This window comes from Urocitellus parryii, chromosome 3 (assembly GCF_045843805.1).
Source record: "Urocitellus parryii isolate mUroPar1 chromosome 3, mUroPar1.hap1, whole genome shotgun sequence".
Classification (NCBI taxonomy): domain Eukaryota; kingdom Metazoa; phylum Chordata; class Mammalia; order Rodentia; family Sciuridae; genus Urocitellus; species Urocitellus parryii.
In genome coordinates, this window is record NC_135533.1 from 170,091,737 (window position 1) to 170,109,118 (window position 17,382).

Consider the following 17,382-nt stretch of genomic DNA (forward strand, 5'->3'; position numbering starts at 1 on the left):
ACACCAGCCTGGCTAATATAAGGAGGGCGGGCCAGGCCTGCCTGCTCAGCAATGGCATCTACCTGGTGGCCCTGCCTTGTCCTGGCTCTGCTCTTCAGCGAGGCAGCCTCTGGCTTCTCAAGAAGTCCCCTCCGGCTGCTGGGGGTGAGTCTGCCCTCTCTTTACCACCAGGACCTTGGGGATCAAATGAGTGGAAGGCCCTGCTCTGGGCATGTCTTCTGGGCATAATGAAAAAGGGGCAGAGAGCTGGTACTGAACTGCTGGAACAGTGCCGGACCTTGGGGAGACCAGGCTCCAGCCAGGACTTATGCTAGCCTGCTGGCCAGCCCTGAGCAAGGTTCTTAAAACTTCCTGGGCCTTGGATTCCCCATGTGTCAAGTGGGTGATACACCATGAACTTCTTGCTCACTGAATGTCCACCTTAGAAAGGTGCAGAAGTCTCTACAAAATGTTGAGCCGAGCCCTACGGGCTGTGGTGGGTGTGGGATATTCTGGAAAGAGACCTAAGAGTCCTGGAAGCCAGGGAAAAACAGAATGGGAGGGAGGACAGGTTGGGATTTATGGGGCATGGGGAGAGTTCTGGGTCTCCTCTTGGATCTGCTCCTTGGGTGACCTAGAGAACTGTTCCTCTCAGTGTCCACCATTTATTCAGAGTCTGTCCTACTCTGACATATGCCGTGGGAGGGTCCTGTGTCTGGTAGGATGTGTGTAGTGGGCAGCGCTTATCTCTGCACCCAAGCCACAGTGGCCTTGCCCTTGGCTTAACTTGTTTGTCTTTGTCTTTTTTTTTTTTTTTTTTGCAGAAACGGAGCCTCCCAGGAGGGGTGAGGACTTTCACCAGGGAAGGGGCCAGGTGGGGCAGGGCGGGCTGGATCTGGTTGCCCAACTGCTGAAGGTATACGTCATAGTAGCAGGTCCCACACAGCTAGCAAACAGCACATGGCCCCCTGCTCTGGCAGAGCCCCATGTGATGCAAGAGAAAGGGCACTCTGGGTGTGTGTCCTGGGTGGGGCACCCGCAGAACCACAGCTCTCTAACCTTGCAGGAGGCAGCTCAAGAGAGTCCCATCAGTCATCCCTTCCTCCCACACATGCTTCATGTGCTGGGCTGGGATCACACAATGCCCCTTCCCAAAGCATATTTATATTCTGTTTACCCCAGACATCTTTTTTGGCCTATCACCCCTGCTGGAAAGAGGGTGTCTGGGAACTCCCCTTGGCATGGGAAGGAAGTACCAAAGAACACAGGATGTGACCTGGGGGCTGGGGATGGTAGGAGGGAGAGTGAAGTGAGAAAGACATGTAGAAAGATCTAGAAGCTAGGACAGAGCCCTGGGTGGGAACAAGAACAGAGCCCTGGTGTGGCTGGCTCAGGATGAGCAGAGGAGGGGCAGCACCATGGTGGCCAGCTGAATGCAGGGACCAGGAACACTGCCCAGTCTTCCAATGTGAGTGACTGGGAAGATCGAGTGGCTGCTCACCAGGCAGGGGACTCAATCTGCAAAGGAGCATTTGGAAGGGAAGTCACCAGGTTAAAGACCTGCTTCCCCAGAGCCACGGTCTGGCAGGTCACCACCCTCTGATCTCTGCCCACCCCTTCCACAGGCTGCAGATGGCATCGAGGTCTACAGCACCAAGATCAGCTGCAAGGTGACCTCCCGCTTTGCTCACAATGTCGTCACCACGAAAGCAGTCAACAATGCAGACAAGGCCAAGGAAATTTCCTTTGATGTGGAGCTGCCCAAGACGGCCTTCATCACCAACTTCACCTTGTGGGTGCCACCATGGCTGCTGGCTCTGAGCTCCACAGGGGGTTCTAGCCCAGGGTGACATCTCCTCCCCCATACTCTCTGTCTCTGCAGGACCATTGATGGTGTCACCTACCCTGGGAACGTCAAGGAGAAGGAGGTTGCTAAGAAACAGTATGAAAAGGCCGTGTCCCAGGGCAAGACAGCTGGCTTGGTCAAGTAAGTGTGGATGCCCAGGCTTTGGGGAGACCTTGAGACAGAAAAGACCTTCAGAAACACAGACAGCACCTATTATTATTGTTATAGTAAAATGTGCTCATGTTGGGCACAGTGGCACACTCCTATAATCCCAGTGACACGGGCTGAGGCAGGAGGATCACAGGTTCAAAGCCAGCCTCAGCAACTTAGCAAGGCCCTAAGCAACTTAGCAAGACCCTGTCTCTAAATAAAAATATCAGAAAAAGGGCTGGGGTAAAAAATAATTTTTTTTAAAAGGCTGGGGATGTAGCTCAGTGATTAAGTACCCCTGGGTTCGATCCCTGGTGCTTAAAAAAAAAAAAAGTGCCCATAATGTTTCATTTTGAAGTTGAGACAACTGAGGCTCAGAATGGTTAAGGGACTACCTAACCAAAGGCTGAGACTTGAACCCAGAGCCAAGGAAGGATGGGCTCATGCAGCCTTTGAGGTAAGCATTGTCTCTCACCCCATCCAGGGCCTCCGGGAGGAAGCTGGAGAAATTCACAGTCTCAGTCAATGTGGCTGCAGGCAGCAATGTCACCTTTGAGCTGACCTACGAGGAGCTGCTGAAGAGGCACCAGGGCAAATACGAGATGTTCCTTAAGGTCCAGCCCAAGCAGCTGATCAAGCACTTTGAGGTAATCAACCGCTCCTGCAGCTCCTGATGGAACTTCAGGGGGAAACAGGGAAGGGCCCACAGGGCAGAGCTCAGGGCAGGGTTAAGAAGGCAAAAGCTGGAACTGGAGACGCTCATGTTAAGTGAAATAAGCCCATCCCCCAAAATCAAAGGCCAAATCTTCTCTCTAATATGTGGATGATGACGCATAATAAGGGGGTGGGGAGAATAGAGGGTCATTGGATTAGACAAAGGGGAATGAAGGGAAGGGAAGGGGATGGGAATAGGAAAGACAGTGGAATGAATGGGACATGACTTTCCTACGTTCATCATACGTGAATAAAGGACCAGTGAAACTCCACATCCTGTATAACCACAAGAATGGGATCCTAATTAGAATAAGTTGTACTCCATGTATGTAGACTATGTCAAAATACACTGTACTGTCATGTACATCTAAAAAGAACAAAGAGAGAAAAAGAAGAAAACAGCTCTGGCCCACCACTTGACTATAGAGCATTAAAATGCCTCAACCACAGCATCTGGGCCACGGGGAAGAGGCTGAGCTGGACTCTCAGGGACACCACAGGGTGCCTCTGCAGTGCTTGCAACTGGGGACAAGTGCATTTTACCTGCAGCAAATCTAAACGCCAAAGGAAATACATTAGTGGTGGAACTTGAGGACCCACATGACAGATGGTAGAAACATTCACGGGTCAGAGTTCCTGCCACAAACCCCTGTGGTCACATTCCAAGTGAGGGACACAAGGCTTGGCCCTCAGTACTGCCCTGGAGGGTCCCTGCACCATCATAGACCCATCTCATTATCCTCGCCCTTGCCCCGTCGTCCAGCCTCTCTGCACTATCACTGAGTGACATCTTTTTACTTTGGCCGTTTCAGATCGAGGCACACATCTTCGAGCCCCAGGGCATCAGCACACTGGATGCTGAGGCCTCATTCATCACCAATGACCTCCTGGGCAGCGCCCTGACCAAGTCCTTCTCAGGAAAAAAGGTGGTATAGATGCCTCTCAGACCTGGGGGACAGGGGACAGGAATGCTGGTCCCAGCAGGACAGGCCTGCAGCCCACAGCTTGATTATGCTAGCGTGTGTTGGGGTTGGGAGCGGCCATCAAGCTTCCTCCTTGGCCACCTGGGTCAGGGGTGAGCCTGCTGGAGGTCAGAAGCTGTTTGGAAGTTACCTTCCAAAGGAATTGGAGTCTCAGCTACTCTGGGGACTAGCAGAGAGAGGAACCGTTTATAAAGTCCAGCCCTACTCTACTTTGGAAAGTGGACAGGGTAGGCGTTACTGTCCCTGTTTTATAGACAAGGAGGCTGAAGCTAGATCTGCCGACTCCACATCAATGGGTGAAAGATTAATGAGAACCTCGTTCTTGGTCCCCAAGGTCCACAGCTGTTTTAGGGACATTATTGACAGTGGGAAGTGAATAAATAAATGTTTAGCTAGTTGCAGTGGCACATGCCTGTGATCCCAGCAACTCACAAGTTTAAGGCCGGAAGATCATGAGTTCAAGGCCAGCCCCAGCAACTTAACAAGGCTCTAAGCAACTTAGTGAGACCCTGCTTCAAAATTAAAAAAAAAAAAAAAAAAAAAAAAGTAAAGGACTGGGGATGTGGCTTAGTGGTAAAGCATCCCTGGGTTCAATCCTCACTACTAAAATGAATAAATAAATATTTATATAAGCAACCAACCTCAGTCATTTAGGATGGCCAGGGTGAGTTGCTAGGAGCTCACACTCAGACAGCTGTGGGCTTCCTCAAGGCAGCAAGCCTGCCCTGGTGGTGGAAGGCACCTCCACTCCCATTCTCCTCCCTTTTCTCTCCCCTTCCTCGTGCAACATGCAAAACCACCCAATGTGAAGTTCCCCTACATAGTGCAAAACTCTCTTCCCTAAGTGGCTCTGGGTGCTGAGTTTCAAGGTAGGCTGAGCTTAGGGATATGGGGTGCCCATTCCAAAGTAATATAAAAAGTCAAATGAGAAAGATAGGTGCCTTCCTAGGAGGCCCTGGTCTCCCAGGAGGAGGGAGATATTCAGAGAGGCAGAGCATGGTGAGCAGCTGTATCCACTGGGACCTCAGGGCTCTTCCCTGTGCCGGCTCTACTGGGCTATTTACCAGTGGGCAGCTCTGGCCAAGCTGAGCAAGCATGACTCTGGCTCCATCTCTGTTCCTCAGGGTCATGTGTCCTTCAAGCCCAGCTTAGACCAACAGCGCTCATGCCCAACCTGTTCGGATTCCCTCCTCAACGGGGACTTCACCATCACCTACGATGTGAACAGAGAGTCTCCGGCCAATGTGCAGGTATGTGCCGATGGCTCCCTTGGGTTGGCTGGCTCACCATGATGGCAGGGAGAGAGAGATGGCTGCATCTAGTGCCATCTCTCTCTCCATCTTCAGCCCCAGGCTGTTTCTCTACTTGACATGGGACAGCTGATGATCCAGGGACACATTCTCCCTGGATGGCAAATATCTTCTCCCTGTAAGAGGAGCTGATGTGCTGTTACTAAGCCTCTGCCTCTCTCTCCCTTTTCCAGGTTGTCAATGGCTACTTTGTGCATTTCTTTGCACCTCAAGGTCTCCCAGTGGTGCCTAAGAATGTGGTCTTTGTGATTGACGTCAGCGGCTCCATGGCGGGTCGGAAAATACAACAGGTCTGCTCCGCAGTTAGGGGCAGAGTGTGGGGTGGGGGATTGTGGGGAGAGAGAGGTTATTTTTTTAAAGTGGAAAATGCTAGTATTTCTGGTGAAAGAGGAGGAAGTGGACAGGATATAAGAAAGTTCAAAGCCTCTGCCCACTTTTGGAGGGAGCCTCCGGTCAATGCTCCCTGGTGAGGACAGCAGGGCTTTTGTTACCATTTGGGTGGGAAGAGACCTCACCCATTTCTTGTCTATTTGTCTCTCTCTTCCCCAGACAAGGGATGCCCTTCTCAAAATCTTGGATGATGTGAAGGAGACTGACCACCTGAATTTCATCCTGTTCAGTGGAGGTGTGACCACGTGGAAAGACCAATTAGTCCAAGCCACTCCAGAGAACCTCCAAGAGGCCAGGACCTTCGTAAAAAACATTAGAGATGATGGAAGTAAGAGCAGAGGGGAGAATAAACTTACTCCTCTCTTCGCTGAATAGCATTTCCTTCCTGCCTTGGGGCAGAGTGTCTGTAGCTTTGTATGGGGCAGAGGTGGGATAGATGGTCCGTGGGCATGGTCAAGGGAAAATCATTTTTTTTTTCTGTCTCAAAACGCATGATCCTGTTGTTCTACAAGTCCCAGCAAGAGGAGGTCATAAAGCACCCTTTTTCTTGGTCCTGTTGCCTGTGGAAAATCATAAATGATATCTACACTGCTCCCCTCTCTTCCTGGTGAGGGGGGCAAGGAGTTCATTTGATTGTTTTGCAAACTGAGTTTGCAATCACCATATGCTTCTGTCCTTCTGTCAGCCCTTTTATTCCCATGTGAAAGCATAAGTTTTTGCCAGGCGTGACGGAGCACACCTGTAATCCCAGTGCCCAGTGGCTAGGGAGGCTGAGGCAGGAGGATCACAAGTTTAAAACCAGCCTCAGTGATTTAGTGAGGCCTTAAGCAACTCAGTGAGACCCTGTCTCTAAATAAAATACAAAAAAAAAAGGGGCTGGGGATGTGGCTCAGTGGTTAAGTGCCCCTGGGTACAATCCCAGTACCAAACAAACAAAAAAACCTAAGTCATTTGTTCATTCACACACTGATTGATTCAGAAGGCGTTATTGAGTACCTCCATGTATGGGCAGGTGGGATTCTTGGCACTTGAGCAGGGCCTTCTGTCCTGGCATCCTCTCACCCTGGCACCCTGAGAACACTCTCCCACGGTGCTCTCTGTCTGTGTCACAGTGACCAACCTCAACGATGGGCTGCTGAGAGGCATCCATATGCTGAACAAGGCCCGGGAGGAAAACCTAGTCCCTGAGAGGAGCACCTCCATCGTCATCATGTTGACAGACGGGGATGCCAATGCTGGTGAGGGGCTCGGGTGGCTCTGAGCCAGGGTGAGTGCCTGGTTACCCTCCTGGCTCTGAAGCTGGCTCAGTGTATGACCTCTGTCAGCTCTTCTCAGGGTCCTCCACAGACTGGGAGGCCCTTCATGAGCAGGACCCTGCCTCCCTCTACCAGGGTTTCCCAACATCTGCCCTGGCCACGGTTCATGGCCGTGACTCCACCAGCTCTGCAAGTGTGGGTATCAGACCTCTCCAGACAGAGCTGGTGCAGAAGGTCCCCCGGGTGCTGGCTGGAATGTGAACACCCCTCCCTGCAGGTGAGAGCAATCCTGAAAGGATCCAGGAGAACGTGCGCAATGCCATCAAGGGCAAGTTCCCCCTGTATAACCTGGGCTTTGGCAACAATCTGAATTTTAATTTCCTGGAGACCATGGGCCTGGAGAACCACGGGTTTGCCCGACGCATTTATGAAGACTCTGATGCTGACCTGCAGTTGCAGGTACGTCTTGTCTCTCACACCTCCAGGAATGAGGGCTCATTACTTCCTTAGCTGCTCTTCTGGGGGCCAATTTCAGGTATCAGAAAGAACTTCCTGGGGCTGGGGTTGTGGCTCAAGGGGGTGGAGCACTTGTCTTGCACATGTGAGGCACTGGGTTTGATCCTCAGCACCACACAAAAATAAATGAATAAATAAATAAAAATAAAGGCATTGTGTCCATCTACAACTAATATATATATTAGTCCAAGATCAAGGTGGTGGTGGTGGGCTGGTTCCCCTCCCTGGGCTGGGCGGGAGGGATCTGCTCTAGGCCACCCTTCCTGGCTTGTCAGTGGTCATCTTCTCCCTGGGCCCTCGTGTGGATCTGTATTCCATTTCCCCTTTTTATAAAGACACGAGTCATATTGGATTAGAGCCCACTCAGATGACTTCACTGGATTATGTGTATAAAGAGTCTACCTCCAAATATGGTCACATTCTGAGGAACTGAGGGTTGTGAATTTGGGGAATGCAGTACCCAATTCAACCCCTAAAAGGCATACTTATTTAAAATTTTTTTTTTAATTTGACTTTCAAATTTCACTGTGAGTTGGATGCTGTATTTCTTTCTCTTTATTTGCTGAACCTGGTCATCTCCGCTGGCATCTCTAGCTCTGCATGTGCACCCCGTGCCTCCCTCCCATCTGTCAGGCTCACATAGCCTCTCCTAGCTAGACAGCCTTTCTACCCTTACTTTATTCCTGGCTTTCATCCCAATAAACGTTTCTTGAATACTTTTTTTTTTTTTTTTTTTTTTTGGTACTAGGGTACTGGAGATTGAACCCAGGGGCATTTAATCACTGAGCTACATCCCTAGCCGATTTTTTATATTTTATTTAGAGACAGGGTCTCACTGAGTTAGTTGCTTAGGGCCTCACCAAATTGCAGAGGCTGGCTTTGAATTCACAATCCTTTTGCCTCAGCCTCCCAAGCTGCTAGGATTACAGGCGTGTGACACCATGCCCAGCTCATTTCTTGAATACTTTCCATATGCCAAGAACTCTGTCCCTTCCTTCTATTCTTCTAATCTCCACTGGGGAGTGGAGGGAGGGCTCCCATACACTGAAGGGCCCAACCAAGGCCACTCAGAAATGAAAACGAGGAGGCAGGACTGACTCAGCCCCAGGGGGCTAGATGCCATGTCATGGCATGGGTGAGAGCCAGCCCCTGGGGGCCTGAGATGACCAGCTCTCTGATCTGGACTCCAGGGCTTCTACGATGAGGTGGCTAACCCGCTGCTGACAGACGTAGAGATGGAGTACCCCCAGAATGCAATCCTGGACCTCACCCAGAACAGCTATCAGCACTTCTATGATGGCTCTGAGATAGTGGTGGCCGGGCGCTTGGCGGACGAGAACATAAACAGCTTCAAGGCAGATGTGAAGGGCCAAGGGGTGAGTGGGGACCTGGGGCCAAGAAGTGCTATCATTGATGGACCCCAGACCTCAAAACCCTCACCTCCTCTCACCCCCACCCAGGCTTTCAACGACCTGACCTTCACAGAGGAGGTGGATGTGAAGGAGATGGAGGAGGCCCTGAAGGAACAAGACTATATTTTTGGGAACTACCTTGAGCGGCTCTGGGCCTACCTCACCATTGAGCAGCTACTGGAGAAAAGGTGACCTTGGCCCACCCTTCACATAACCAGGCCTCCCCTTGGGTACCTGGCACTCCTCGGTACCTACCTGGGCCTGCTCCTGTGCCTGGCACTGAGGAAGCAGACCTGTCCCTGCTATTTTGCCCTCTTCTTGGCACAGTCAAGGAAATGTTCACCTTTCATCCTGAGGTTCAAGCAAGCAAGCTCTGCTGAGGCCAGCAACCTGGCAGGGCCTAGAGGGTGGGAACGGCCTTTGTACCTGGCTCCCTGCTTCCAGCATGACCCAGTGACAGTGAACAAAACTGAAGGCCGAGCCAGGGGCGGTGGTGCAGCCTGTAATCCCAGGAGCTTGGGAGGCTGAGGCAGGAGGATTGAAAGTTCAAAGCCAGCCTCAGCAACTCAGCAAGGCCCTAAGCAACTCAGCAAGACCCTGTCTCTAAATAAAATATTAAAAAGGGCTGGGGATGTGGCTCAGAGGTTAAGTGCCCCTGGGTTCAATCCCTGGTATAAACAAAAACAAAACAAAACAAAACAAAATTAAACCTAAGCCTAGGTTCCAGGCTTTAGGGCCCAGAGGGCAGAGCCGGGCCCACTCAAGAGGGCAGTATCAACATCCATTCAGATGGGGTCTGGCCCATTCTAAGTGCTTGGCACATGGACACTGTCATGTGGGATTGTCATAGCTCCTTATATTTTATAAGTGGGGAAACTGAGGCCCAGAGAGGAAACAGCATTTGTCCACATGCTCCAGGGGGCTGGTTAATTGGTCTCTTCTGAGCCCCAGTGGGCTCCTCTCTGGGCACCAATTGTGGGGTGGGTATCCAATCCTGGTCTGATTATGGGAGTTGGTGCAGGGCAAGGCAGGCAAGGGCTGTTCTCTGGGCTGAACTGTGTGGCTCCCACTTCACAGAAAGAACGCCCAAGGGGAGGAGAAGGAGAACCTCACAGCCCAGGCCCTGGACCTATCCCTCAAGTATCACTTTGTGACTCCACTGACCTCCATGGTGGTGACCAAGCCTGAGGACAATGAGGACCAGACAGCCATCGCTGACAAGCCCGGGGAAGGTGGGCACAGAGAGAAGAGGCCAGAACTCAGAGGCTGCCCTCTAGGACCCTGGGCCTTAGGAACTCAGAGGAGGAGTTGGCCAGGCCAGGGAGACTGGACTTCCTGAAGAGGGGCAGGTCTGGGCGCACCAGAAGGGAAATTGGTCAAGGGGTCAGAAAGGTGGTGTGGCAAGAGTGAAGCAGTCAGCCAGACATGGTGGTGTATACTGGTAACCCTAGCCACTTGGGAGGCTGAGGCAAGAGGATCACAAGTTCAAGGCCAGCTTGGCAACCTGGTGAGGCCATGTCTCAAAAAAATATATGAAAAATATGAATATGTATGTATACACCCACACACATGAGAGAGAGAGAGAGAGAGAGAGAGAGAGAGAGAGAAGCAGTTAAAGCAGGTAACAGGGACAATGGAGTGTGGGGTAAGTAGGAACCTCTAAGTCTCTCAAGGGATGTGAGTCAAGAAGATACATGGTCTATGCATTATTTCAAAGAAGGGACTTAGGGCTCAGTTAGACAAGAAGAAGCACTTGCAGTCTGAGAGTTGGCCTGGAGCAGGCTACTATGCATCTGGGGATTGTGAGGAAAAAGAGGCCTTGAGAACTAGAGTCTAGGACCAAGCCTCCTCAACCAGACCCCAGACCACACTCAACAAGGGTCCTCAATGCCCATTGCAGCTGGGTGCAGGGCAGGGGGCTTGGCATTGAGAAACAAAGTTGGCAAATAGTTGGGCTGGGGCAGGCCAAGCCCCTGTCTTCCAGGAGGTCTTGGTTCTATGGGACACTCTGGGGACAAAGCTTGCTGTCAGCCTGACGGCAAGCTCTGGCTCCTGCTCAGGCCACTCTCATTGGTGGCACTGGACCTGACCAGTAGTCTATGGCTTCTAACACATCTTTTCCTCTTCCTTCCTGGCTGAACCTGGTGATGCAGAAGGTAAGCTTCCTCCAGCAGCTGGGTGGGCATTGTGAGTGGGGGAGGAGGCAGAGCCCGAGATGTCATTCCAAGCCAGTGGGGACATCCAGCCTGGAGTCTGGGGAGGCTCAGCACATCTGGGCTCAGGTCCGGCTCATTATTGCCAACTCATGAGTGATCATGGACCAAGCTCTGTTCCCCTCTGAGCCTTGGGCTTCCCATCAGTGGCTTAGGGTGGCATTTCTGCCCAAGAAGAGATAATCAGCATGAGAGTATTCTGTGATCTGCAAAAATTAGCTATGTAGCACATCAGGCACTCCTACTCTATCTCACACAGCCCTCCAAGGGAATCATAATGTCACATTTCATAGTGAGGAAAGAGGCCGAGAGGTTAAGTCTATTTGCTCAAGGATTCAGTAGGTAGGCTGATCTAGGACTTTGGCCTGGGCAGCTTGGGCCCAGTACCCACGCTGGAAATTGCTAGAAATAACTCTGCACCTGTCTCACCATAAAAATGGAAACTCACCCCACACCAGCCCATCACCTCCAGGGAGGACATCTTCCACACCTGCCAGCCTGTCCCCCTGTATCAATAAGGATCATGTTAGGACGGGCCACCACTTTTCCCTGAGAGCAGCCCTGTCATACATAGTCACTGGGATAAAATGTTCATGTGTGCATTTGTGTGTATATGCATGCATGTGTATACCTGAGAGAGGCAGGTGTTTTACTACCAAGGAGCAACAGACAACTGTCTGTGGGCTTCAACCTAACCCAACTAAGGCTTGGAAAGCCCAAGACTGGGGACAAATGTCTGCTCTGAGTATTACTCAGGAGAGAAAAGCTGGTGACTTGATGGTTTGCATTTTAGCCACATAAAAATGCGATGCTCCTAGCATTCAAATGACATCTCTGTCACCTCCAGCCCTGTAAAGGAGTTCCCTGGACGTGTGCCCACTTATAAAGCCTCAACTTTAGGGTCACATGCCTATTTTTCTATGTGCCTGTGTCAGGACCCCACTAGGGACAAGTAACCCCAAGACAGACATCAGGCACATGGCTGAGGAGAAGTGAACCCCTAGACTCTGCTCATGACTACCTTTTGTCTACTTTTTAGCCATATCTGCGATCCCCTCCAGGGCCTACTTCAGTGAGTATTTGCTGCCTGCTGTAGCCATCTCTGCTGCCCCATTCCTGTTTGTGATCTTTCCTGAGTCAGTTAAGACAGGCAGATGACCAGATGTCCTGCAGGGATTGGAGGGTGGCAGGTTGGGGGGAAGAATGAGAGTATTCCTGGCCCTCCCCAGGGCTGCTCGCTTACTCTGTCCTGCCTGTGCTCCACAGTTGGCTCCCAGCCTCCTCAAAACCCCTACTACTATGGTGAGTTCCCTGGGTCCTCCTGGGACAATGCTCGGGGTCTTGGGTACAGCCTTCCTGCCTACCTGGAAGTCCAGCCCACTGGGGCCAGGAGGCCACGGGAGGCCCCTGGTACAGTGAGAGGCCCTGGGAGCCAGACCCTTCTCTCATGTGCCCTCAGTCGATGGAGACCCTCACTTCATCATCCAAGTCCCAGAAAAGAATGACGCCCTCTGCTTCAACATTGATGAAGACCCGGGCACGGTGCTGCGCCTCATCCAGGACCCAGTCACAGGTGGGGGCGGCGGACCAGGGTGCTTCCTGGGAGGGTCTGGAGCCATCAGGATGATGGAGGACAGATGAGGCTGGACACTTGAGGAATTTTCAGGAAGCAGGTTCATTTTATGCTACAGTGGTCCAGAGGGGGCTCGTGCTTAAAAATCTCTGGACCCTAAATCTGGATTTTGTTTTTAGATTTATACTCAGGGGTCATACTCATTGTCTCATATTCTTAGGCTAGCCACTAGATAGAGGTTTTATAAATTTTTTTTTTCCTGCAAAACTGGCATTTACAAAAAGGAGAAAGCTACAAACCACGTGCCCTCTGCAGAATTTTTTTCTGATATCCTGTTGACACCCTTTGTAAAAAATCTTTCTGACGAGAAGAGAAACTTAATTATGGCAAAGATCTTTTGGGTGGGGGTCCCTGGTCTGCTTCAAGGAGGACTCAGGAACCAGGTCTCTTTCCTCTGCCCCAGTAGCATATCCATCTTCATGTGCTGAGAACTCTGGGAGTGGAAGTGGGGGAGGGAGGACTGAGAGCCAGACTAAGTCCCTGGCGCTAGGAGACAGAGGGCTAGAGGTAACCAATAGCCTGGTGCTGGGGCAGGACCCTACCTGACTCTGGAGAACACTTTTTTTTTTTCCTCTGAAGAACATTCCCAGGCCCAGGCAAGAAGCATACCCCAGTGTCCCAGCACAACCTAGATCTGAAGTGTCCAGGAGCAGACAGGGCTGGGCTCTGATGTCCTGGTTTTTCCTTGGGGCTCTGCCCTGCCACCCTTCAGCAGGTCTCGTTGAAGGGGAAGGCACATCCCTAAAGGCCAGTCTGGACTCAGAGGGCCTCGCTGGTCTCTCTCCCTTCCCTATCCCTATCCCTCTGGCAGGCCTCACTGTTAATGGGCAGATCATTGGCGACAAGAGAGACAGCACAGCCGCCAACAACAGAAAGACTTTCTTTGGGAAACTGGGCATTACCAACACTCAGATGGACTTCCGGATGGAGGTGACGACAGAGAAGATCACTCTGTGGAATGGGGATGAGCCAAGCACTTTCAGCTGGCTAGACACAGCCACGGTCACACAGGATGGGTAAGGTCCTCCAGCTAGGACTCTAAGGGTCAAATATCCAGAGGTCTTCAGAGAGACTGGTGGCCTTGGAGTTCAGTCCCTAGGGGAAGGTAACCACAGTGCCCCCCAACCAACTCCTGGGGCCCATATCAGAGGCAGAATTAGCAGCTGGACAGTTTGTAGAACTGTGGGAGGGACAGGCTGGTTGGATGAAATCATTAGATGAAAACTGAGCTGGTGGTACACATCAATATTCCCAGCTACTTAGGAGGCTGAGGGAAGAGGACCCCTTGAGCCCAGGAGTTCAAGACCAGCCTTAGTAGCCTAGTGAGACTCTGTCTCAAAAAAAATAAAAATAAGCCAGGCACAGTGGCATGTGCCTGTAATCCCAGCGGCTTGGGAGGCTGAGGTATGAGGATCATGAGTTCAAAGCCAGCCTCAGCCAAATTAGCAAGGCCCTAAGCAACTTAGCAAGACCCTGTATCTAAATAAAATATTTTTTTTTTTTAAAAAAGGGCTGAGGATGTGGCTCAGTGGTTAGGTGTCCTTGAGTTCAATCTCTAGTATCAGATAAATTAATTTTAATTTAATAAATAAAAATAAAGCAATAGCATCTACCGCCACTTGCATCTTCTCTGTCTGAAGCTGTTAATTTTCAAGTCCCTTAGACTTTTCTATGTCTTTAGATCCCTCAGAGCCTGGTGGGCAGGGCAGGAATGCTACTCCCACTGAGACTCAGAGATAGGGTGCAACCTACCCAAAGTCACACAGGAAGTCTGTGGCTGAGCTGAGCCCCAGGCCTCTGGATCCCAGGGTGGCCCTCTCTCCTGCTTAAGGAGGAGCCACACTGCCCTCTGTGGAGGGTGTAGAGGGCAGGCACGAGGCACCCTCTTTCCAGTACTCCTGAAGCAGTGCCTGGAGTCTGTGCTCTCAGTTGCCATGTGCTCTGAAGTCCTTGCTGAGATGTCCTTGATTCAGAGGACCTGTGTTGTGGTCAAGGGCCCCACAGCCACCTCTTCTTCTCTCTAGGATATCCGTGACAATCAACAGGAAGAAGAACATGGTGATCTCCTTTGGTGATGGGGTCACATTTGTGGTTGTCCTGCACCAGGTGTGGAAGAAACTTCCAGGTCACTATGACTTTCTAGGCTTCTACGTGGTGGACAGTCACCGGATGTCAGCACAGACTCATGGGCTACTAGGTATGGAGTGTTCAGACGGCAGGCTACTCACGTGGCAGCATGGGAAATGCATGCACAAGGCCGTCCTGGTCATGCTGGACCCAGCCCACGATCCCTCAATTCAGCTGTTCAGCTTCTGCATCCACCCTGAAAGGCCAGAGGCCACATTACCCATGGTCTTGGCCAGGGACTGACAGGATGAATGTTTTCATTTCCAGGACAATTCTTCCACCCCTTAAACTTTAAAGTGTCTGACATCCACCCAGGCTCCGATCCCACAAAGCCAGATGCCACAATGGTGGTGAAGAACCATCGGTTGACTGTCACAAGGTAAGGAGACACCTTGGGTCCCCTCATCCTGCCCAGCAACAAGACAGGAAGAAAGAGTGCTCTCTGTCCAGGTGTATTTACCTGGTGGGCTCTTGTTCTCTATGGAGGACCCTTAGAGAACTTGGAGGTCTTGACTCTCTTTAGGCCCCTCCCAATCAAGGAAAAGCCCAATCTCTGCTCTCTAGAAAGAATAATCATGTGACCTCATTCTTGACCAAAAAATTATAGACTCTTAGAATTTCCAAATTCTTGACTCAGTGGTAGAGCACTTGCCTGGCATGTGTGAGATCCTCGGTTCAATCCCTCACCCCACCTACACATACCTGCACGCACCCACATACCTACAAATAATTTTTAAATTCACACCTTTTTCCAATCTTAGGCCCATGTCGCTGCCATCTTGCCTACCTATGCACCTCTCTCTTTTCTCCCAGGGGCTCCCAGAAAGACTACAGAAAGGACGCCAGTGTTGGCATGAAGGTCGCGTGCTGGTTTGTCCACAACAATGGGGAAGGGCTGATTGATGGCATCCACACTGACTATATCGTCCCCAACCTGTTCTGAGGAAACATGGCAACGCTTATCGAGATTTTTCTTTGGTATAGGGGTGTAGAATGGGTCCTGTAGAAGGGCCTGGAACAATAAAATGCAACATGGAAATCATACAGCTGCCTCTGCGTGCCTTCATGAGCCCTTGATCCAAGGAACCCAAAGTAGTCCAAAGGAGGGGATGGATGGTAGGCAGGGAACTGATACAGCTGAGAAACCATGTCGGGGGAATGAAATGTATGATTTGGGAAGGGAAAAAATAAATAATTGACTCTTGGAGCCAAGGGATTCAGGAAGGGTGGAGTGCATTTCAGAATCTAGTGACACCAAAAGAAAGGTTAGGGGTCACAGCTCAGGAGCTCCTATCAGGACATTCAGAGGTAGAAAGTGCTACAGGGCAGACATAGCTCATATCTAAGTGGTGCTATCAACCACCCCTCAATTTATCCACCTGTGTTAGTCAGCTTTCTGTTGCTGTGACAGATATCTGAGGTAATCGACTTAAGGGAACAAAGTTTTATTTTAGTTCATAGTTTCAGAGCCTTCAGACCATGGACATTTGGCCGCATCACTTTGGGCTTGTGGTGACATAGTACATCATGATGGGAGTGCATGGCACTCTGGTCATCTTATGGAGTCCAGGAAGCAGAGAGAGAAGAAGAAGGAGAAGGAGAAGGAGGAGCCAGCATCTCCACATCCCCTTCAAGGGCATGCCTTCCAGAAATCCAGCCTCCTCCTAGATGCTAGAATCACCTCCTAAACATTCCACTACCTCTCAAGAGTGCCACTGACTGACAAATAAGCCTTTAACATATAGGCCTTGGGGGGGACACATCAGGTCCAAACTATCGTACCACCCCGCCACCCACCATCCATCCATCTATCCATCTATTCACTCACTCATTCATTCTACCATCCTTCCATCCCTACGACCATCTTTTCATCCATCCATCCATCCACTCACAACCCATTGGTCCTGCCATCTATCCATCCCTTTAACCATCTATCCATCCATGTATCCACTGACCCATCCATTGATTCAGCAGATACAATACCCTGGGCTGGGATCTGCTCAAGTTTGCCTTCATCTGGGCCCAGACTTTCTAGGATCCTACAGTCAGCTCATGTGACCCCTTTCTCTCCATCCCAATCAGTCTGGGGTGGGGTGGGAAAGCAGAGAGAAGTTCCTGGAGATGGGGCTGTAAAAGATCTGCAGTCTGATCATCTGCTCTTCCTGGGCCTCCATCACTGCCTCCCAGAGAGAGTTTTTTTTTTTTTTCAGAGAAGAATTGATCATTTCTCCCTGCCTAAATCCTACAGATGACATCTCCCCTCCAATGCTTTTGGGACAAAAGTCCTTCCTCTGGCCTCTCTAGCTTCCCCTTACATACCAAGTACTTCCCCGAACTTTCTGGATTCCAGATATACAGTCTCCTTCAAATTATGCAAAGGTGACCTGACCTGCCCCAAATCCTTTGCCTGTACAGTTTTCTCTGCCTGGGGTCTAAGGGCGTGCTGGGCAGAGGGGACCCTGGTGAAGGAAGCAGTGAGTGATTTGATAGGTGGCAGAGCAGGGGACACAATAAGGCTGGAGGAGGTTGGACTCAAACTGGGGAAAGCCCTGAATGTCGGTGGCGGATGGCATGTGATCATGGTCATAGGAGTTGTCCTACCTCCCACTTCAGGGGACCCACACCTGCTCCTCACTCCTCGGGCCAGAAGCAATGTTATCTAGAGATCATACTGCTCTAGGACTGTGGAGAGGGGACTAGAAGGAAGGAAAGGCAACTCCCAGATGGCTGTGGGACTCCACTGGCAGTCCGGTGGCTCATGAGATACAGACACCAAACTGAAAGCCCAGGGTGAATGTGGCAGAGGTCTGGGCTGGACCAGCTGAAAGGTCCAAACCTGTGTGAAGGGACCCT

At 51.0% G+C, this 17,382-nt stretch overlaps 1 protein-coding gene across 1 annotated transcript; it reads left to right on the plus strand.

Moving 5' to 3' along the window:
• The first annotated feature begins 36 nt into the window (after nucleotides 1-36).
• Itih3 (inter-alpha-trypsin inhibitor heavy chain 3) lies at nucleotides 37-15,573 on the plus strand. The gene is made up of 22 exons (XM_026388630.2): nucleotides 37-144; nucleotides 804-824; nucleotides 1,605-1,771; nucleotides 1,862-1,966; nucleotides 2,460-2,622; nucleotides 3,502-3,615; nucleotides 4,797-4,922; nucleotides 5,156-5,272; nucleotides 5,532-5,700; nucleotides 6,485-6,610; nucleotides 6,906-7,087; nucleotides 8,335-8,520; nucleotides 8,605-8,744; nucleotides 9,634-9,788; nucleotides 10,710-10,712; nucleotides 11,809-11,841; nucleotides 12,036-12,071; nucleotides 12,229-12,342; nucleotides 13,214-13,418; nucleotides 14,427-14,599; nucleotides 14,797-14,908; nucleotides 15,343-15,573. The coding sequence occupies exons 1-22, from the start codon at nucleotides 52-54 to the stop codon at nucleotides 15,470-15,472; spliced, it is 2,670 nt and encodes an 889-aa protein (XP_026244415.2). The 5' UTR covers nucleotides 37-51; the 3' UTR covers nucleotides 15,473-15,573.
• Nucleotides 15,574-17,382: the final 1,809 nt, after the last annotated feature.

Excerpts from the sequence above, each read along its gene's own strand:
- Itih3 (XM_026388630.2), top strand. The coding sequence starts at position 52 with ATGGCATCTACCTGGTGGCCCTGCCTTGTCCTGGCTCTGCTCTTCAGC. Across the intron at positions 1,772-1,861 it reads TTCATCACCAACTTCACCTT|GACCATTGATGGTGTCACCT; the intron begins GTGGGTGCCACC and ends CTGTCTCTGCAG. Across the intron at positions 4,923-5,155 it reads AGTCTCCGGCCAATGTGCAG|GTTGTCAATGGCTACTTTGT; the intron begins GTATGTGCCGAT and ends TCCCTTTTCCAG.